At 38.1% G+C, this 23,455-nt stretch overlaps 1 protein-coding gene across 2 annotated transcripts; it reads left to right on the forward strand.

Moving 5' to 3' along the window:
* Window positions 1-471: 471 nt before the first annotated feature.
* On the forward strand, window positions 472-20,928 carry LOC102921228 (sulfotransferase 2A1-like). 2 transcript variants are annotated; one of them, XM_076571887.1, is made up of 7 exons: window positions 472-707; window positions 1,782-1,990; window positions 3,800-3,926; window positions 8,903-8,997; window positions 15,847-16,024; window positions 17,059-17,113; window positions 20,704-20,928. In XM_076571887.1, exons 1-7 carry the CDS (start codon window positions 575-577, stop codon window positions 20,747-20,749), a joined length of 843 nt encoding a protein of 280 aa, XP_076428002.1. In that variant the 5' UTR covers window positions 472-574; the 3' UTR covers window positions 20,750-20,928. The 2 variants fall into 2 exon arrangements, with proteins under 2 accessions (XP_076428002.1, XP_006996945.1); XM_006996883.4 differs by lacking the exon at window positions 17,059-17,113 and having other exon boundaries at window positions 478-707.
* Window positions 20,929-23,455: the final 2,527 nt, after the last annotated feature.

Genomic DNA, 23,455 nt, shown 5'->3' on the forward strand with positions numbered 1-23,455 from the left:
CAGAACTAATTGGACTCAGTAGTTTATATGTACATGTGATCATATACATATAAATATACATATACATAAACTAAAAAGTAAAGAAGAAATCATAAATACAGGAAGGGAATGAGGCACTGGAGAGGGAGAGTGAAGTTGGGAGCCATATAGCACAACTAAGGACTTGAGTTTCTCAAATTAACCACTACTTTAAAAAAAAGGCTTTCATGTGGTAACATTTTGTAAAATCTCTGTAACTTTTTTCCACATTTGAAACCATTCTGAAAGCTGAATTTTATTAGAAAACATTTTAAATTAATCCCCATTTTTATGCCCTAGTACTTGTTATTGAGTTTCTGTTTTGGGATCATGAATATTGCAGAATCATCTCTGAATGTGTTCACAATTGCTTAACACAACAACCTTTGACTGGTAATTACATTATTTCTTCCAGTAAGTAGCTAGATTTACAAGGAACTGTGGAGTGTTAATAATTTCTTTGCCAACACTATAAATATTACCTCTCAACATTTGCCAGAAGCTGAAAAGTTGGCTAAAGCTGTATCCTAACAGCACCCACAAAGAACTCTTTGCCATGTCAGACTACCTTTGGTTTGAAGGGATACCTTTCCCTACTGCAGTGAATGAAAAAGAAATAATTGAAGAAATTCGCAATATATTTGTGATCAGAGATGAAGACACAGTCATATTGACTTACCCTAAATCAGGTAAGAACTGTTAGTGAGAATGCTCCTAAAGTATAGGAGGAAGGATAAGTATTTGTTCCTCATTCATTTGGGTGATGAGTGGCATGCTCTATATATCTGATGTTGAAAATGTTTTGTGGGCATGAATTGCTTTGTGTGAGTACATTTCACTCAGAGAAAAAACTCCAGCCTGGTCTCTGTGGGGAGAGGGTCTCTAAGACATGCGAGCAATGCCAGTGGATCTTAAGGGAGACTCTGGCATTGTTCTGTCTCTGTGTGGAGGAGAGTAGAAAGGAAAATGAGGAACATAAACAGAAGAAATAGCACCAATGTATAAAGACATGGATGTAAGATTATGTGGAGTAGAGGACAATGTCAGGTAGAAGAAGAATTACCATGGACCTTGTCCACAAAGTGAAAACAGTCTCAAAACTCAAGAAACCATAAAGAAAGAGCATGGGCTTTGGGGAGGGTTGTTTTCTGGGTGGAAGAAGCACTTAACACAGGTAAGTTATAGGATGCTGTCATTGACAGTGAACGAACATGGAAAAGCCAAGGGCAGTGGAATCCATGAAGAAGATTCATACAATGGCCCAGAGAAGAAAGCTAGAGAAATACCAAGGACAAGTGAAAATGTAAACATAAATACAAGTGTGTATGGAAAATAGACAGAAGGTGATTTATTCACCTAAAGAGAAGCAGTACTCATACACATACTGCAGCATGGAATCATCTCAATTGGTTTGTATTAAAAGAAAAGAGCAAGTCTCAAGGACAGAGTCCACAATTAAATCCCTGTGAAATATCTGGGAAAGTTGAACTCACAGCACCAGAACATAGAATGATGATGGCCCAGGAATTCAGGGAATGTTCAGTTGGAGTTATTTGAGTATAGTCTCAGTTTCTCCATGTGAAGCATTGGCAATGTGCTGGATGAATATATTTTGTACTTAGAGCATGTGGACATTGTGAACACCACAGGACTCTGTGCTTGGAAACAGCTGCACTGTAAATTATACAGGTGTACAATTTTTCTACTTGAGGATTTTTCACAAGTACAGTTGAAATGAGTGACCATTACTTTTCCTTCTTCAGGATCTAACTGGCTGAGGGAGATTGTCTGCTTGATTCAGACCAAGGGGGATCCCAATTGGATCCAATCTGTGCATATCTGGGAATGCTCACCCTGGATAGAGACAAAAAATGGATATCCACGATTAATCAATAAGGAAGGACCACGCCTCATCACCTCCCACCTTCCCTTCCATCTTTTCCCCAAGTCTTTTTTCAGTTCCAAGGCCAAGGTCAGTGTCCAGTGGTTGAGAAATCCTTGACCAAACTTTGAACTTCATCTACCTTGATGGGCCCTGGGGCTCTGGCTGAAATGCATTCAGATTGTGTAGGTTGTGGGTAGGAACATGAGATTCTCATGCACTAAATGATGCAGATGTGTCTCTTCCTCAGACTACATCAGAGTACCAGAATGTCAAGTACCACACAGTAATCCTGGGCAGATATATGAAAGAATGTGAAATATCAACTAGAGTGTTCAGGAACTACACAAACAGGTCAAGCAGAAGGCAAACACTAGTGTACAGTGGACATTACTGTTTTGCTGTCATCAAAGTCAACTAGCTAATTGTGATTACACACACACACACAATATATATATATATATATATATATATATATATATATATATATATATATATATATATATATATATATATATATATATATTCCCATGAGCCATGTGTGAATCACTCCAGGCAAGGATGTTCATAGAAGAAGCAGCCTGAACAGGCATCAGTGCTCTAATCATGGAGATTGTTCAGCAGTCATGTCCCAGTTATACCTACTGCGTGGTATTGTACATAGTTGTCCATTGAGATCAGTAGCCACAGGAATCAACCACACCACTGATAGAGGATTTCTAGAGGGAAACAGAGATATGCAGGTTCTGAACTATCATAGTTTCTAGTTTGTAAGAAAGCTTTATGGAAGTTTCTGCACCATGGAACTTAAAAATATTTTATACTTAAAATACAAAGACAAATATAGAACTATTATCTCTCTTGATAATATCACAATGAAGTTGTGACATTATATATATATATATATATATATATATATATATATATATATATATATATATATATGTCTGTGTGTGTGTGTGTGTGTGTGTGTGTGTGTGTGTGTTATGTGGATATGGCAAAATCTTGGCTGGAGAAATTTAAGACTAAAAAGCTGAATTCTAGAATAATGTTACACAGAGCATTGGTACAAAGTATGAATTTCCTTTTACTAAAATTATTGTTTATTTTTAATTAGTTTCTTTTATTGTTTGTGATCATAACATTAATACACATATCATCCCCCCTTCTTCCTCTCTCCAAGGTTTACTCCTTTCTTTCAAATTTGCAGTCTTTTTTCATTAATTGTTGCTATATCTGTATATGTATCTACTTATTTCTCAATATTTAATACAATCTGCTCAGTATATAAAATGTTACTTATATGTATGTTTTCAGGGTTGAGCATTTGGAATTGCATAACCAATTGTTATGTTTTTCCCAGGTAAAGTCTATTTCTCCAACTCTCTGCATTTCTGAGTTGCCTGTAATTCTTTGTGTTCACTATTGTGCAATGACACACTGGCCTTGAGATTTGCACGATGGTTATTTGGAAAGTTACATTTGGTAGTTACAGTTGTGGACAACAATTAGTTTCTCATATTGCATATATATGTAGCTTAGTACCCATCTCTGTGTATATAAGATGTTCTTTCACAATGGATGGATGGTTTTTCACACTGTAAGATATTGATCTTTACAAATATAGGATCAGTCTTGGATCTTTGTTATAGTTGTTTTGTTTTTTAACATCTTAGTGACCTGAGTAATTGTGCAGGTACATGTTTGTAAATGAAATAAATTTATAAAAGAGGACTCTCACTCTAGATATTTGTACCTATGTAAAGCTTTGTCCAAATAAAAATAATTAATGTTTTTAGAAACCTCATGGATATTTGACTGACATTTCATGTAAATTTTGCAAGTTAAAAGGTTTGGAATGGCTATGTTGACTGTCATGTATATGTTTTTCTATTTAAGATAATCTATGTCATCAGAAATCCCAGAGATGTTCTTGTGTCTGGTTATTTTTTCTGGAGTAAGACAAAATTTGTTAAGAATCCAGAGTCATTGACAACTTATTTTGAATGGTTCATCAAAGGAAATGGTGAGTGTCCTATTAAATATAGGACTTGGGGGAGGCTCAGAGAACTTTTAATGACAAGGTGAGATATAGCTCAGATTGTTCGAGAATTCTATATAGCCACGGACAATGTTGAAGCTCTGCTCCTCAGGCATCCACTTCTTGAGTTCTAGGAATAAAGCACCTACTACCATGTTCCATGAATTTAATGCTGGCAGTAACTCTCAAGATCATATATTTTATTTAACTTGGTTACATCCCTAGACCTTAGTATATTGTATAGAATTCATTTGGCTACATCTTATCTCTCTGTATTCAACCAATATGTTGTTCCAAGTCTGATCACCATTTTGAACATAATTGTGGATTCTTCCTGTTTTTACACTCCACTACACAACAGGACACAGACACAGCTTGTCCATAACACACCATCCCAACAACGTTTGGAATATCTGGTCTTTACAGTACTAAGGTAGGTGATATAATTTGTGGTATTGACTAAGAAATGCCTCAAATATACATTGGCATTTAAGCAACAGTTTCCCACTTGATGGCACTGTTTCAGAAGATTCATGAAGCACAACCTTGAAGGAGGTACATCACTGAGTGTGGGATTTGAGAGGTTCTAAATTTTTTTTAATTAAATTTATTCATGTATTCTGTCTCCTGACCAGTTTCCCCTCCCTCCTTTCCTCCAATCCCCTCCATGCACCACTTTCCCCACCCCACACCCTAATCCACTCCTCCTCTGTTTCTGTTTAGAAAGGGGCAGGCCTCAGCATGGGTGTCAACAAAGCATGGCATATCAAGTTCAGGTAGAGCTAAACTCCTTGTATTTAGGATGGACAAGGTAAACCACTATGAGGAAGAAGTTCTTAAACGTCAGCCAAAGAAATAGGGATCAGCCCTGCTTTTGTCACTAGGAGTCCCACAAGCAGATCAAGCTACACAAGTGTCACACATATGTAGAGGCCCTAGGTTGGTTCCATGCAAGCTCCCTAGCTGTGAGTCCAGAGACTGTGAGCTCTTCTGAGTACATGTCATTTGTTTCTGTGGGAACCCTTGTGATGACCTTGAGCCACCTGTTTCATCCAATCTTTCCTCTGTCTCTTCAACGGGATTTCCTGAGCTAGGCACAGTGGGTCTCTCTATCTGGTTTCTTCAGTCACTGGACAATGTGGGTAGTTACCAACTTGATTATAGGAGATGGCCAGTTCAGACTACCTACCCACTATTGCTAATAGCCTTAGCTTGAGTCATCCTTGTAGATTCATGGGAGTGTCTCTTATCAGGTTTCTACCTGACCCCAAATGCCCACCAACAAGATGTTTCTTTCATTACTCCCCCACTCCAACCATGCCCTCAACCCATTCTATCATGTTCCCATCCCAGTCAACCCTGGAGATATCTTCTATTTTCCCTTCCCAGGGACATCAGTACATCACCATACACTTTGGGCTCTCCTTGTTACCTAGTCTTTATGGAGCTGTGGATTGTAGCATGGTTATCATTTACTTTACAGCTAATATCCACCCGTGAGTGAGTACATACCATGTCTGTTTTTCTGTGTCTGGGATACCGTACTCAGGATGATTTTTTTTCTGGTTCCTCCAGTAGCTTTCAAAATTCCTGATGTAATTGATTTTAACAGCTGAGTAATGCTCCTTTGTGGAAATTTACCACATTTTTTTGTCCATTGTGTGGCTGAGGAGCCCCTAGGTTGTTTCCATGTTCTGGCTATTGTGAATGACCCTGTCATGAACATAGTTGAACAACTGTTCTTATGGAAAGATTGAGCATCCTTTGGGTATATGCCCAAGAATTAGGTATCGCTGGGTCTTCAGGTAGATTGATTCTCAGTTTTCAGAGAATCCCCCATATTGATTTCCAAACTACAAGAACTGCCATATTCACACATTTATAACCACACTATTGTAAACACACATACCTATTCACATTCAAAGAAAACCTCAAAGCCAAGTCAAATATGGCATACACCTGCAATACTAAAACTCACAATGTCAAGACAAGAGAAGACCAGAGGTTCAATGTCAATGTCAATGTCACTATTAATTTCCAGCTACATTTGTACAATTCTGTACAAGTTTGCACTACCACTAGCAGTGGAGGATTGTTCCCTTAGATCTACATCAAAAGGTTAAGTTCTAAAGTCACTTTCAGTTGCTTGTCTCTGATTCCTGAATGTAGTTGAGGAGATGACATTGCAGCTTCCTGCTGCTATAGCCCTGCCTACCATTTGTTGCCACTGCCTCTTTTCTCCCATCATTTATTCTTATCCCTCTAGAATCATAAGCCAAAATTAAGCTCTCTCTGCTTACTTAAGTTGCCTTTGTTCATGATATTTTACCACAGTGGGAGAAAAATAACAAAAGTGCATGTTTCTACCACACAATTCAGCTGTGGTTTCTCTTAGTCTTTTTTTTATTGGCTTCTCATACATTATCCTGACTGTTCACTGTTTAGTTAAGACACATCTTAACAAATATTGTAAATCCTATTTTCTTTATTGTCACAAAAGTATTTTCATAGGCATGGATTCTTAGCACTTTGCATATAGTTTAACTTTTATTGAGTTATAATAATTATATATAATAACAAGTTTCATTACGATATTTTCATACATGTGTGCAGGTAATTTTGATCAAATTAATGGCCCACTATCCTCTTTTCTGCTGTTTCCACTTTTGCTGATCTTGTTCCTCTTTCCAAATAACTCTGCTTTCTACTTCCATGTCCCTTTTCTTCATGTGTGTGCTTGTGACCCAGTGAGGTCCATTGGTGTTGCTTACTGGAGCACAGGGAAGGAGTCATTTATAGGAACATGGGTTTCTCACCAGTAGCTCCTATACTGAAAAAAAATACCTCTCCCTCCACCAGCTACCACTAACTGCCTATAGACTGTGGAAGGAAAGGTGTGTCATGAGCCCTGTCCCTTAACTACACTTGAGTGCTCATATAGGCACAGGAAAGTGGTGGATACTTGGGAGCAAATTCTCTCCCCTTGATAGAGTATTTTAGGGCACAGTCTTCTGTAGGTCTTCACAATATTCATGGGATGGATTCAAGTGAATTAATAGTTCAAGACCATTCTTGTCTACATACCAAGACAGAGGCAACCTTGTTGATATATTTTTTTTAATAACTGCTTCCAAATAAACACTTATCTTTTAAAAAGACTTCCAGGACAGAACCACTGTTAATTTCTAGCTACATATATGTCATTAGCTTATTTTTAGAGCTCTCCCTAAAATGTTTTTGGAATTTTTGTTTGTTTTCAGACAGGATCTCTTGGATCCCAGATTGGCCACAAATTCTCTGTGTACTGGAAAATGACATTGAACCTCTGGTCTTCTCTTGTCTTGACATCGTGATTTTTAGTATTGCAGCTGTATGCCATATTTGACTTGGCTTTGAGGTTTTCTTTGAATGTGAATAGGTATGTGTGTTTACAATAGTGTGGCTATAAATGTGTGAATGTGGCAGTTCTTGTGCCAAAACTTGAATGTGGAAGGCAAGCAACAACATCAGGTGTTGAGCTTTAATTTCTACCCTGTTTGAGACAAAATCTCTTTCTTCTTGTTCATCACTGTGTTTGCCAGCTTAGCTGATCCCAATCTTCTGGATATTCTCCTGTCTCCCCTTTCCGTGTCATTGAAGGAGCACTAGGGTAACAAAAAAGAAACTGAATTATCATCTTTGAATGGTTCCTGTGGATTCAAACTCAGGTCCTCACACATGCATGGCAAATGCTTTCCTCTGAGTCATCACCTCAGCCCCGCTTTCAATCTCTTTAAGTGGCCTAATTCTGTGTTCTATTATGAAGTTAATTTCTCTCTACTACTTCTCTGTAGATCATTTACCCCCAGCTTTCAATCAAATCTTAGATTCCTTGAATTCGTGCATCCTACTGCTCTGACCCTTCCTTAACTCTTAACTTCACTCCTCACTTGATTTAGTTACTTCTTCAGATTATCATGAACAATGTAGATATGCAATGGCAGCTGAGAAATGCAGAGAGAGGAACAATGTAGGAACAAATGCTTAAACCAGGAACAATGAAGACACTGTGTCTGTTGAGAAAACATCATAATAGCCCTAGGAATGTAAATGAAGTTTTTGGGTGTGTATCAGGGTCCTGTGCTATTGTTCCCCTGGGGGATGGGGGCAATTAGGCACAGAGTCAGTGATATAGCATCTGGGAGATTGGAAAAAAAACAAGCCCAGTTTATTCAGAAAGAGGCAAGTATTACATACCTTCCACACCAGCCTGGGAGAAGGTCACAGTGATATGTATCTGCTGGTGTGACTTGGCTGCCTCTCATTAGTCCAGGTGATCTCCAGATCATGTATCAGCTGCTTTTGCTAAGTTGCTTAAGCAGACCAGGTTGGCTTTTGGAAAGTATCTTTTTTTTTTTTACTGATTTGGTCCAATTTTTCCCTCCAGCCTGTTAGGGATGAGTCATCCCACAGGGGTGAAGTTGGAATTCTATGACTGGAAGGTCTGTAGTAGTCTGTGTTTAGGATGCCAGGATATTGAAGAGTCACTATTGAGACGTGGTGGAAGCTTAGAGTTGGATGCCAGGGTGAGTGAGGAGATCTCCCTTAGAAAGGATTAAGATAGTTCTTAGACATGATATGATAGCAATATAAAGTCCAAATGCATCCATGCCAAGACATCTCTGGCTTACTGTATTGGTATGATGGCTTTTCCCCAAAACATGCCTCCATCGCTAAAGCCTAACAGAAGGATGTCTCCATGAGGCAACAGGAGTAAAACTGTAAGATGATGAGTTTACTAATGAACTTGATTTAATCAGCTCATTATCTGTGTGTATGTGTCCAATGTTACATTGTATATTTTAAATACTAGTTTAATTTTTCTCAGTAAAGCAGTCTGCCATTTGCAGAAAGGTGAAGAATACCAGGAAGATATGACTTTCATTCTTTACAAGCAATGCTTTCTGCTTCTGTTCCCACAGTGGCATATGGATCATGGTTTGAGCACACCCATGCCTGGCTATCCATGAGAGAAAGAGACAACTTCCTGCCATTGAGCTATGAAGATATAAAAAAGGTAATTGTCATTCTTACAGCCTCTCACAAACACACCCAATGTAGCACTCCATATTTCTCAGTATCCCCATGTCATTTTGAGATTCATAAAGAGTCAATAAAAGTGAAATTATGTCCTAGGGCCTTCATTGACATGCACCTGAAATTTTCTCTGCAGTTACCTTATCCATCACCCACATCTTTACCTTATCAAGCCTGGAGTAGGTTGGGGTAGCTCACACTTGTGCTATAGGTTTTGTAATTCTGTCTAGGCAACACATTTAATAACCTTATAACCCAGTAGTCTGTGGGGAATAGATAAAGCACATTCATTCCACTGTTGTGCCCAAATGTATGTCATCCCCCCTTGATGACAAGAAGAGGGACAAAGGCAGGAAATCCATCTGTGAATCCTGGGAGAGCACAGGAGCTGAAGTCACATGAATTGAGTGATACACACATCTGACCAGGAGTGTACAAGATGCACCAGTCAGGGATGATTGTGTTCTGGGCTCTGCAGTACAGGGGGTTCTGCATGGTGGGCTACAATAAACTGGTGATTTCAAAACTTTTAGTAGAGAATATCTAAAATGTTTCAATATTAAGTAATGGCATATGTCTAAATAGAGTGATAGGCCATTTAAGATCTGATCTTTATCAGATCATTGCAGGTTTCATTTCATTGAAATGCCCCACAGCCAGTTAGCAATATGTTCAAGTACTGTGTAAGTGTCTAAAATATCTATTATTTTGAAAATTAAAAATATATCTTGTCAAGCCATCCCATGACTCTAAAACTAGCACTTGGAGAGAGAGAAAGTCTGCATCAGGGTTTCAGGTTATCCTTCTTTGTATGGTGGGTTTGAGGTCAACTTTGGCTGAAAGAGACATTGATTCAAAAGATCATTAATTTAAATAATTTTAAGTTCATTTGTGCATTTTATTTTCATTTAGTTAAAAAATTCTCCCTCTACTGATGGACATATCATAACAAAACAAAGCATATAACCCCAAAAATATTCACATATGTTCAGCAACTCAAAAGCTTTAGTAGTTTGGAACCTAACAGTGAAAGATAACAATCCTTTATATATCATAAATAAAAATATCAATCTTATTTTTTACTGAACAAGAAAATACTTGTGCAGTCTATCAGAAAATACACCCATCCTTTGAATAGTTCAAAAAATTTAGTTAAGGAGGAAAAGAAGCAGTCTTACAGCCACTGTTAAGCTTTCAGAAGTAGATTCTGGTGATGGTGAAGGTTACTGAAATCTGTAACTTCGTTGTTTTTAATTATATTTCTCTTATAATTTTTTTATAATTTAAAACAGGTTATGAATTTAAACATATTTTATTCATATTCTTTCTCTCCCAAAATCTCTTCCAAGTTCTCTCCTCCTCCTTACCCAAACAATCTTAAATTCTTTCTGAAAAAAAATCCAAATAAAACGAAATTCCCCCAAAAGAAAACAAAATAAAACAATAATCAAAGGAAAAAAACACTGAATAGCAATGAAATACAACCAAATAAAAGCACACACATATACACACACACACACACAAACAGAGAGAGAGAGAGAGAGAGAGAGAGAGAGAGAGAGAGAGAGAGAGAGAGAGAGAGAGAGAGAGAGAGGAGAGAGAGAGAGAAATAAAACTGTGGAGTCCATTACATGTTGGTCAACTGCTCCTGCACATGAAGACTTTCCTGGAGTGGTTGATATATCCAGTGTCATTTCATTGGAGACAGTGGATTGTCCCTCTGCCAGCAGGTATAAATGACAGTTCCATTGTTATCCTTTAACCTAGTGGCTAGATTTTCATTCATTCATTTTTTAAAAATATAACACAATAAAGTACAATCTGATGAAATAATATTATTACCTCAAAATTGGACAAGATAAACCAACAGAATGAAAACAGCACAAGAGAAGGCACAAGCAGAGACCCACATGCTCAAATATCAAGGAAGACCACAAAATCACTCAACTGTAGACCCGAACATATAAGCAGAGGATTGGGGTAGACTGGTGTGGCACAATGCATGCTGCTCCAGTCTGTGGGTCCATATGAGCTTTTCTTATGTTGATGTGGATGGTCATGTTTTCTTAGTGTCCTCCCTCTTCTCTGGCTCTAATCCCCTTCCTTCTTCTTCTGAAGAGTTGTCTATGATCCAAAGTGAGAGATTTGGTAGAGACATACCACTTAGGGCTGATTGTTCAAAAGTATCTCATACTCTTTGTATGCTCTGTCTGTAGATCTCTATTTTTCTTCCCAACAGCTTTGGGAGAAATCTTCTCTGATGACAGCTGTACAATGCACTAATCTGAGCACAGCAGAACACCATGGAGTCACATTGTCACTAATTTTTCAGACCAAGATTATTTGAATTTATCCAATGTCCCCAGGCTATCTAGTCTCTGGTCAACAAAGCAGTGTCAGCTATGTGTTCCATCTCATAGAGTAGGCCTTAAGTAAAATCAATCATTTCTTGACTACTCTCCTGAGCTTTGTGGCATTATTGCCTTAGCATATCTTGCAGGTAGGACTATATAATTGGAAGTTTCCTGTCCCAAATACCTGGTCATAAATAACCAACTCAGAAGCTGAATGTGATCTATAATAACATAGCTGATAGCTCTGGCTTGTTACTAGATAATTCTTACCTTTAAATTTACCAATTTCTATTCATTTATGTATTGTCAACTGTCTCGTGGCTTTATATGTCTTCTAACATGTCTTGCTTCCTGATCAGCTAGCTGGCAGCACTCCTGAATCTGTTCTCCTTCTTCCCATCATTCTCACTTTGGTTTTACTGCCTAACTTCCTGCACAGCTCCTGGTCTGTCAGGTCTTTATTAACCAATATGAGTAATACATATTTATAGTGAAGAAGGGATTGTTACCGAGAATTATCCCCTTTTTGTCTAATTAAAAAGAAAGGTTTTCACCTTTATATAGTAAAGTTATATACAACTAAAATGGTTATTAAATAAGAACTACGTTAATAGATCTGATCCATTTATATTTGGCAAAATTGGAGAAAAAACTAATTATCTATCTTATCTTGGTTTGCCTAAAGATTTATATCTAATTTACTTTCTATTATAACTAAGGAAAACTATGATTACAATTATTTTGTCTTCAACTCCATCAAAGCCTCCAGAAGGGTGAAAAGTTACCTTATGGCAGGTACATCAGGTTGCCTGGACAGTCACCCAAAGTTCCTCTGTAACACTGGGGCATCTTTTGGTGGTCTACAGGCTAAGCATATCTGACAGACTTTCCTGTTAAGCAGAGAATATTGAAGGACTGTTCTATTTCCTTAGGGGTTATTGGTCTGTTTAAAATGTTTATCTGGTCCTGGTTCAAATTTGGTATGTACTACCTACCCAGAAAATTGCCATATTCTTTCAGGTGGAGTACAGGTTTTTGAAGTATGACCTGATGATTCTCTGGATTTCCTCATTGTCTGTTGTTAGGTCTCATTTTCATTTCTGGTTTTGTTGATTTGCTCTCTCTCTCTCTCTCTCTCTCTCTCTCTCTCTCTCTCTCTCTCTCTCTCTGCTTTTTAGTTAATTTGGATAAGGGCTTGTCTATCTTGTTGATTTTCTTAAGGAATCAACTCTTTGTTTCCAGTTTTCATGAAGCTCACATCTGAGATTCCTGTTTGAGTTCCTAAGTTTTTCTTTTGCAGATTTCCTTTAATTTGAGTTTTATTGATTGACTTGATTTCTACTTTCAGGTTTGAATGATTTATTCATTTCTTTCCACTGTTTGTGTTTTCATGGATTTCTTTATGAGATTTACTCTATTCCTCTATCATTTCCATACATGCTATTTTACGGTCAATTTCTTCTTCTGTAACTATGGTAGAATATTCAGGGCCTGCTCTAGTATGGTTTCTAAGCTCTAGTGAAAACATACAGTCTTGGATGTTATGGACTATGCTTTCAGTTTGGCATCTAGGCATCTAGTATTGAGAAAATTATAATTCTACATGCTGATATCTGGTCTTGCCTTTGTTGGGTTCATGCTTCCTTCCTTATTTTTGTTGCTCTGTCTGATACTTAGGAAAGTGTAGCGGCTGTGTGTTGTCTGGTAGGAAATTCTTCTGGGGTTCTGATAATTGTGGGCAATGGGAGTTACATGTAAAATGTTACCAGATATAGAAAGCTGAAATGTAGGAATGGGAATAGTCTAGGAGGTTGTCCTAATAATGTCCACAGGAGGGAAGATAGAAACATTTTTAACAGGAGCTGCTTAGTTTGTTACCTGGAAATGAGGCCACTGAGTGAGGTTAGGCCACAGCAGAAGGTTCAATATAAAGCTATGAATGAGACTGAGGAGTAGATTTGGAAAAATGGAGGGAGAAATGAAGATCTCCATTTAGCCTATTTGCTTTCCTGGTTAGAGTGGCCTGTAAGTGCTTAGGGAGTGTCTTCTGGATTTCAGAATTTGCTATGACAAAACAAAGAGTATGCAGAAGAAACTTTGGAGCATAAATCTTGTGTTATCCATGTGAAAAAATGACATTTGTTGGAGGGAGACTGTAGCAGATGTTCTACACAGAGCTGGGAAGGAGACTAGGAGCCTGGACTTAAAGGGGGAAGTACAGATGTGAAGATGTGCATTTAGCCTAACTGTTTACATGCCCAGTTTGATCTATGGGTTCCCAGGGAATGCATGATGGAGTTGAGGTGTGGAGCAAATCAATGCATTGGTGTTGGGATGTTAGGCGGTGAGATCCACTAGAGATGTGAGTGGCTGAGGCAGGTGTTCTGCTACAGAGCTAGGGGTAACCCTGGGTTGGTTGGACTTAAAGGAATGAGGGGGGGTGAAGATGTGTAGTTACTTTATTTCTTCATGACCAGAATGTTCTTTGGTTTCCCAATGATGTCCTCTTGGAGTTGGATGCTGGGATAGTACAATGAATTACAGGACTGAAGTTAGAAGATCTGTGGAATACATTCTATGTTGGGGGGGGGAGTTGCTACAGATTTTCTGTGGCATAACTGGGCATTAGACTGGGGAATTGGATGTGGAGGAGCACAGTGAAAGGTAAAAATCTGCAGTCAGACTACATGCTTCCCTGGCAAGAGTCAAAAAATAACTTTAATGAAAAATATTAAGGAGCATCAAAAACAGGAAATTGGATTATTCAAAAGGAATTGGATCTCTTAATGGTATCATCCAGGAACACAAAGTTTCTATATAAGTAGTAATATAAAAGATTCTTTTGGCTTTGTAAAATCTTTTACTTTCTCTTCATAAAATTCAGTATTTCCCAGGAAGTTTCCTTACTAAGATGTCTTTCTTGCATGGTATTGCAATTTCCCATAAGTTTTCTATCCAACCATTCCACACATTTTTTTCTGTTATTGCCATGGTTGTTTACCTTCCCATGAGATATTAACTAAATCTGTGATAAATTATATAATAAAGTTTTGAGACAGTGATACCTTTAGGCCCCCAGTAAAAGTGCCTCGGCACACAAAATGTGTCCCAAGCAGCGGGATCTTCATCAGAGACCCTAGAAGGGGGAATGGCGAATGAAAGGGACAAGAGACACAAAGAATTGACAGCAAGACAGCATTCTAATCAAACTGCAAAATTTTATTTTTCTCAGTTGGGTTTTATAGTAAGCAGACCAGGAAACTTTCTTTGGGAAAACATCAGGGGACTGTTGAGTTGCCAAACAACCCAACCAAGCAATCTAACCACAAAACCTTGTTACTTATGGTTACTATAGCAGAAAGATAAGGAAATGTTAAGTTATTTTCTAATAACTCAGGACTTGTTCAGGCATGTCAAAAGTTTCTGGTTAGTGGCTCAATACTGGACAGCAGAAACTTAACTCAGGCAGCCAATATGGCATGGCTCTTACAATTGTCCTCAGCAGAAAAGGGGTGGAATTCAAAGCAAAATCCAAGACACTACCTTCTTGTGACTGTTTCTTAGTCTTAACTCAGGTGTGGCAGTTCACAATTGTAATTCCAGAATACGGGTATCTGAAGCAGGAAGACTGTGAATGTGATGCCCTTCTGAGTTACAGCATAGCGTAAAACTCAAACATAGGGTAAAACTCAAAAAATCTTCCAGAAATACCCCCAAGTAATAATTATTGAGATCAGTCTTATGAAAGTTTAAATCTATTATTCCAATTTATGCATAGGGTGCAGTTTTACATGGTGTAAACCTTAAACTCTCTAAATTCTTTGTGCACATTTTCTTATTTCCTGTGGATCATTGTCTAAAATTATTTCTCTAAGTCTCTTTGAACATCACATGGCAGGTTGGATATGGTGGCGCACACCTTTAATGCCAGCAATTAGGTGGCAAAGGCATTTAGGGGGATCTTTGACTTCTTTGAGCTTGAGCTCAGTTTGGTCTCCAGAGCAACTTCCATCCCACCAGACAGGGCTCCATATTGAACACCTCTCAAGAAAAACATCCCAGTACATTTAGTAGGTGGGTTGTCACACACCTGTGAACACATCACTGCAAAGATGGAAGCAAGAGGATCAGCTGTTAAATGAATTCATCCACTATGAAGTAAATTTGAGAACAGCATTGGTTATATGAGACCTTGTCTCTAATATCCTCTCCTCCTTAGATGAAATTCCAGCCTGTGACTCTTAGGGCTATAGATTAGTCACAATGCAAGACCACTCAATGTTTAAATGCTGTGAAACTCCTACCCTCTCAACATTTCCTGTATCTTTCCTAAACCCTTTTCACTACTTTCTCATTTCATGTTCCCATTTTTTTTCACATTCTCCTTTCATCCTCCATCCATAGTTCCCATCTCTGCATCTGCTTTCTCAGAGCTTTCTCTTTATAACCTTCATTTTTGTTTCTTCTTCTTTTAGGACACAAAAAGCACCATAAAGAAGATTTGTGACTTCCTAGGAAAAAAATTAGAGCCAGATGAGCTGGATATGGTCCTCAAGTACAGTTCCTTCCAAGCCATGAAGGAAAATAAAATGTCCAATTTCAGTCTCATTACAGAAGATGTGGCTTCTAATGGTTTGGACCTCTTGAGAAAAGGTAAGGAAGTTTTTGAGCTTTAAATGATGTCAGGACGTGTGGAGAGCATGTTGTTCCAGTGAGACTCTATGAAAGAGTTGGAAATGGTTCAGAAGTCATCGTGCATCACATCATAGTTTCTCACAGACCTCACAGAATATTCATTCCATGGTGATGATGTGGGTTTCAGTAGCTCTGAAAAATTGAGTTGTTCTGGGAGAGGATGTTTGGATTGCAGATGGTTGTGTCCAATACCCTCACTGGAAAACAAAAGAATAGACATGTTGCAATGAGGCTTAGTAAGGCTCCCTGAATCATAGAAATCTAAAGAAAACACATAGCGCATGGGACCAAAGATATATTTTCAATGATAATCACAGAAAACACTTACATTCATGGCTGGAAAAGATGTTGAACATGCTAAGATTGCTGTCCCACACCAGCCTGAGTATAGACCTCATAAAGACTAAGCAAATTATTCACCAGAGTGACACCTGATGGTATTTACCAAACTAAATTTGGATTGCTTCAGGCTCAGGGCTACTCAGTTTGTTCTGAATGCCTCACCAGGAATGGGAATACCCATCTTCACTATATCTGTGCTACCGCTCTATGCTGGGAGCAGATTGTGGGTGTGGTTCCATAGCTGTAAAGGTGAGGGTCCACTGTACCAAAAAGAACCAGACCTGGATTGTCACCTTTTCCTATTAGCAGATAATTGGTGAGATGGCACTTGGCATTGAAGAAGGAATGAATCAGATGTCAGGCCTTTGGGGATAAGTAAAGAAAATAGATGTTTCATTTGTAGATCTTTCCATTTCTAATTTATAAATACATTTGGGGTTATAAATTATAAATGTACTGCCTCCTGTCAACATTGTATACTTCTATTTGATGATTTCTGTGTCAAACATTATATGGAAATGTTTCCAAGTAAAAAAAAAAGAAAATAGATGTAGACTCAGCAAGTAGAGAGTTATTTTTTATGGGTTTAATTTTCTTCTTCCAATAATTTGTATGCTTCAGCCTTAACCTCCAACCCTCCTCCACCCTAGATTGTAAGGATCAGGTCATGGAACATAAAGACATCAGGAGTATACAAACAGAGAAGTAAGTTAAAGTGGTTATCAGATTGCATTTAATTCAATACTCCTGGTGTCCTCACAAGTGGAAGTTTGGGCTCAGATTTGAGCACATATACATGAAACTTCAAGAATATCATTGTCTATACACTATGGACTGAGACCTCTGGAGAATCCACTGCTGCTGACAGATAACATCAGTCTGCTGTGCTCCAGACTCTGTGGAGACAGAGTTGTCTGCACTAGAAGTGAAGGTCCCACATAAGAAGAGAATTCGCCCATTCTTGGATTCCCTGTAATGAATCAGAATTTGACAGAGGTAAAATTGTATGGATACATAAAAAGCTTCAATGAAATGCCAAAAGGAATGAAATGTCTTGTTTAGGGAAAGGCTATTGAAACTAACAAGTAAAAGTTTGGTCATTAGGGCATATGTAATAGAATAAGGACACAATTCCATGAGGATAACTGTCATCTCCTCTTTTCCATGTAGACCCTTCGAGGATGAGACCACAGTGGGATTTTAGTTAATTTTCTCCAAAATATTGTATTTTTCATTTACCATATATGGTAATTCTGTCATAAAACTTGATCTTTTACCGTAAGTCCTCAGTAATTTATCCTAGTGATTATGTATGACATCTGTTTCTTCCCCATTTAAAGATAACAATTACTCTGGTGAATTATTTTTCTTTTACTCACACATTATAAACCATGAGTCCACTGGAAACCAGATCATTTAAGGAGGAGACCAATGTCATTACCTGCCCAGCCCTGATTCATGACTTCTTTATAGAGGATGCTGAGAGAGAGATCTCGGAAACACTTTTGAAAGAATATGATGCATGAGGATAATGTTGGTCTTTTCAATTCCTATATCATATTGGTTCCTTTTTTAAATCTTGAAGGGAAGAGCAGGTCAAAGGTTAATTCTAAAATGAATTTAATTACTTACCAGTAGATACTTAATACCCTAAACCATAATGTATGAACAGCTTTGCTAACTGTTAGACTGGTCTTAAGCAGGAAGAATTCTCTAGACCTATTTTCACTGTCCTTTAGTTGCTCTTCTCAGGACCCAAGAAAAATACGTTTTTTTTACCACTGGAGAGCTACTCTAAAGAGCTACTTTTTACCTGGGAGACTCAATCATCTGGCTAGGTGGAATGAATCTGTTATTAAGCTTTAAGCAATAATTATTTACAAACAATTTTAATCATTATGATTCCATATGTAGATACTGCAGGAAATACAGATCAGAGAGATGGTCATTCTCATGCATCCACTGTTTAGTTGACAGAACTCTTATAAAGACATTGTCACAATGAAGACATGAGGAAGGAATGGTCTTCTGACAAACTTCAAAGGTTTAGGACCTCAGTACTTCATAGTGGATGTTTCCTAAATAGAATGCTTGAGCCATGAATCATTTTCCTTGGTGTCCTTAGAAGGCATTAATCTGAGACAAAGAGGGAAGAAGACCTAGAGAGGAGCCCACTATCTGCAGGCCATTAAAAAGCCAGGGAAGGTCTGGACAACAACTTTTTGTGAGACATGCCTCCTCCAGGACTATGAGGAAGTTCCTTTCCAACAAGAGTTAAGCCACAATGATTTAGAGTTATCCTGTCCTCTGATACACCAGAGTTTGAGGAGATTTTTAGAAAGAATGAATGAAGAGAAATATATGTTTGTAAGGGCCACAGGATTTTGACAGAATTTGACTTACAACTTCATGTGTGTACCTGAAAAGACATGCTTCTCTCATCTAGACTGATTCAACTCAAATGGGCAGCCTAATTGAAATTACTGAGACTCTGTTAGCTCAGCATCCAGTCTGGCTTAACAAGAGACAGGTGTACTGTGGGAAACACTAGAGAAATTTGTTCTAATAATGAAGATATAAGAAAGCTGAGAGTAGAAATGGATACATACAAGTTACCTTCTTTTTTTTTAGTAAATTTATTTTACAACATCATTCAGTTCCACATAATAGCCACAGATTCCCCTGTTCTCCCACTCTCGCCCCCCTCACCCTCCACCCACCCCACCCCCATTCCCACCTCCTCCAGATCAAGGTCTCCCCCGAGGACCGACTCAGTCCAGCCAGGTCCAGTCCCCCCCTCCCAGACCGAGCCAAGCGTCCCTGCATAGGTCCCAGGATTCAAACAGCCAACTCATGCAATGAGCCCAGGACCCGGCACCAACACACAGCTGCCTCCCAAACAGATCAAGCCAAATGACTGTCTCCCTTCTTAAAACATGACACTCTTATAGTAATATCAATTAATTGTCTATTGTTTGAATATGGTATATCAATACTTACAAGTTAATTCTGAATATGTTACATTTTATTTAGTAATACCACTGGGAATTTAAAGTTAACTTATATAATACATAAGAAATACAATGTGATAAGGAAAAGAAGAATTCTACAGTCAGTCTTTTTGGCTTTAAGTCTACATACATCACTATCATGATGGGTAACATCTCAAGAACTAATTTTTTCTCATCAGCAAAATGTAAACAAGTCCAGTATTTTCCTCACTCATTCATGAATGCTTTCAAAAATTTCACACTGAGTATATTCTGTATGTCTGATATGATTTGATGAATGAATCCTTTGCCGATCAAAGAAACATTTTGTTTTTTAAATATATTAGATGCATATTTCAGGCATCTTTACAAAAAGGAAATTCATCATTGTGTCACAGTTATGAAATAAAATACAAGGATGTGGCCTGCAGAGTTCTACATGGAAGGAAAATAGGAAAATGTGGTCACATGGGCATAAAATAGGAAACAAATAAAAGTGAGTATATGGAAGACATCAGCACTCTAGAAAGAAGGAACACACAATTCAATGAAAGCAGTTACACAGCCATCTCTAATGTCAAACCTAAAGACATACAGGAATGGAGTGATGAGAACGAAAGTCTGGTAAAAGATATGGTAAAAAGATCATGTAGGTCTTGATTCATCACCAGACACCATGCTGATTGAAAACAGAAATATTGGGATGTTCTCAGTTGGCAGTTATCTGGGTCTCCTGCACCTGATGAAAGCATCAAGATGTTGGCATGCATCTCACAACAGTGTGCATCTCTGGCTCAAGGAGATCTGATGTTTCAAAGTTCTGCCGGAAGCTGCATTCATGTGTACCTACACACATATAATTAAACTTAATTTTAAAAGATCTTTTAAAAGTTGCTTGCATGTTTTTGCATAACGTTTACAAGTAACCACTAAACTTTAAAAAGAAGAACTGAAACCTCTTTGGATAATTAAGTTTAGAAACTCTGTTGGAGTGTGATGGAAGCAGGTGTAGTGGGAAGCAGGAATAATCTGAACATCTAAAAAGTAGAGCTAGTGTGGAATCTATTAGAGTGTGTAGCTGATAGGATGAGATAGGAAAAGGGGAGACATTATTGCCACAGAGGTAGTAGTCTGATGTATAATTTTTCAAGGTGTAAGATGTGTTCTCCAAAAAGTCACTGATACCACCCCTTTATTAACCGTGTGGTCCTTGTCAAGTGAATGGTAAGAGCATGTGAAGGAAGGACTGAGAGCAGTGTTGACATCATCATTAACACATCTATATATCTGCTTCACATTTTCTAGGCACGACTGGGGACTGGAAGAATCACTTTACAGTAGCCCAAGCTGAAGCCTTTGATAAAATATTCCAGGAGAAAATGGCTGGTTTCCCTCCATTGCTGTTTCCATGGGAATAAATTCTTGAAAATGAATATATATATACACACATATATGGAGCATGGGGTTTATTTTCCTGTTCTTGCATATGTGAATGACTGGATGTTGTCACAGAATAAATCCTGATACTTCTTTGGGGTTGGTTTTTTTTTAGATATTAATTGATAGAAGTATTAGTAGTGGTAATAGTAGTGAAGGTATTTGTAGTGTGTGTGTGTGTGTGTGTGTGTGTGTGTGTGTGTGTGTGTGTGTGCAGTTCTTTCAAAGGTCAGAAGAACGCATTGGTTCTCATGGAGCTACAGTTAAATATTGCTATAAGTTGCCTACTTTGTGTCTTGGAACTGAACTCAGATCCTCTACAAGGGCATTACAGTCCTCTTGATGTCACAATCATCTCTCCAACTGTGAATCTTGGAGTCTTGAGTCATCAAATATTTGCTTCTTTTATTATAGTTTGTTATATATTATCAGCTAACTCCAATAGGCTTCATGGAATCCCAGCTTAAAACAATCCTTGTAACATATTAAACATAAAAAAAAACTAAAAGAAAATTTAAGTAATTTTTACTCTGTGAATTTGGTACAAAAGAAATTTATGTGTTTATAGAAAATTTGAAACTTCATTCAATCAGCCTAAGGTGTAGTAAGACCTTAATAAACATATTTCTGCTCAGAATTTTATATCTGTATTTCATTTTTTCTTTTTTTGTAATTTTAGTGGGTGTTTAAAATGTTGTGTTACATTATGAAACTTTGATAGATACGTGCATATGATTGTAATTTACTCGGTATTTCTCCTCTATTGCCCAGTCCTTTCCTTATGCTCCTGTTAGTAAGTTCTGCTTCTACATTGCCCAATCTGCTTGTGTGTCATAGAGACACACTTATATTTAAATCCTGATGTGCAGATGGGAAAAGAATGCATTATTCTCTCTCCTTTTATGGTTAAGGGGAAGGTTCTTCTGATAGACATGGTGAAGAATACAGAGAGGGGCATCTGGAAGGTTCCAGAGCAGGGAGAGAAAGAGGTAGACTGTTCATGACCAGCAGAATAGGCCAGGCCATGAGGTAGGGAACAAGAAAGGAAGACAAACAGAGAGGAGCCAGGAGGGAGAGAGAGAGAGAGAGAGAGAGAGAGAGAGAGAGAGAGAGAGAGAGAGAGAGAGAGAGAGAAAAAAGAGAGCCAAGAGGAGCATAGTCAAAATGTCAGGGTTATATAGGAATCAGAAGCTGGGAAAGGGAAGCCCATGATCTAGAGTTTATTGTAGAGCATGGAGTGAGAGGAGCTGAGAAGAGCCAAGATTCCAGATATCTGAGTGGACTCTGTAACAAATACTTGCCCAGACTAGCTTGAGGAGAGTATGCACTTTATTATGCTAATAGGCAGCATAGTTAGCCATTTGTCCTAGGTTTCTTTGGGGCCTGACATTCCAGCCTCTTTTTTGATGATGATGTAATCTATTTTGTAACTTCTTCTTAGCTAAAATTAGGACATTGTCCAGACCTGGGCAGTTTGGATTGCTGACCAAATGTTGGGAGGATGGAAAGGATGTAGGCTTCTCAGGTTCTGTGTGACCATTTGGGGCTATCAAAGTACAGGCAGCTTTGGAAAAGTCTGAAAATTCTGAATAAGTAAGAGGCTCATCCCAGTTGGAAATTCCATCATAAGCATCTAGTTTACATTGGTTTTCAGTAAGTCTAGGACTAGCTGATTTTTGTTTGTAGCACTTTGAAATCTTTAAGTGATTAGAAATCTGGACAGGAATAGACTAGCAAAATAACATAAAGTTAAGGAGTTTAGTGGAAAAAATTTATTCTTTGGTGTACCATTGAATCTTCTAGACCTGTGATCCTGGTATTGGGATGTGGAAATAGTCCAAAGACTAGGAGTAGCAGGGAGAGTCAGAGAGAGAGAGAGAGAGAGAGAGAGAGAGAGAGAGAGAGAGAGAGAGAGAGAGAGAGAGAGAGAGAGACTATACTTAAGTATAGACAGTAGGCAAGTGGGGAAACTTATGCTGTTGATTGAGAGGAGTCCATACCTGGAGTCTGTTTGACCTGTGACAGGGGGATCCAGGTCATGACTCACTGAAGCTTGCACAGATTTGCAAAGAACAATATTCAACTTTACATGGAAAAACAATAAACCTAGGATAGCTAAACTAATCCTGTATAATAAAGGAACCCCTGGAGGCATCATCATCCCTGACCTCAAGCTCTACTCTAGAACTATAGTGATAAAAACAGCTTTGTTCTGGCATAAAAACCAACAGGTGGACCAATGGAATCAAATTGAAGACCCTAATATTAATCCACATACCTGTGAACATACAATTTTCAACAAAGAAGCCAAAGCAGTACCATGGAAAAAAGAAAGTATCTTCAACAAATGGTGCTGGCATAACTGGATGTCAACATGCAGAAGACTGCAAATAGATCCATATCTGTCACCATGAACCCAACTCAAGTCCAAGTGAATCAAAAACTTCAACATAAATACAGATACAGTGAACTTGATAGAAGAGAAATTAGGAAGTGTTCTTGAATGCATTGGCACAGGAGATCACTTCCTAAATAAAACACCAGTAGCACAGACAGCAACAATTAATAAATGGGGCCTCCTGAAACTGAGAAACTTTTGTAGAGCATAGGACATTTTCAA

The sequence above is a fragment of the Peromyscus maniculatus genome, chromosome 1, assembly GCF_049852395.1.
Source record: "Peromyscus maniculatus bairdii isolate BWxNUB_F1_BW_parent chromosome 1, HU_Pman_BW_mat_3.1, whole genome shotgun sequence".
Classification (NCBI taxonomy): Eukaryota; Metazoa; Chordata; class Mammalia; order Rodentia; family Cricetidae; genus Peromyscus; species Peromyscus maniculatus.

Bases quoted from the DNA above. Each gene is read 5' to 3' on its own strand.
- LOC102921228 (XM_006996883.4), top strand. From the start codon at position 575: ATGTCAGACTACCTTTGGTTTGAAGGGATACCTTTCCCTACTGCAGTG. The intron at 3,927-8,902 runs GTGAGTGTCCTA...CTGTTCCCACAG, and splicing joins ATGGTTCATCAAAGGAAATG to TGGCATATGGATCATGGTTT. The intron at 8,998-15,846 runs GTAATTGTCATT...TTCTTCTTTTAG, and splicing joins GCTATGAAGATATAAAAAAG to GACACAAAAAGCACCATAAA.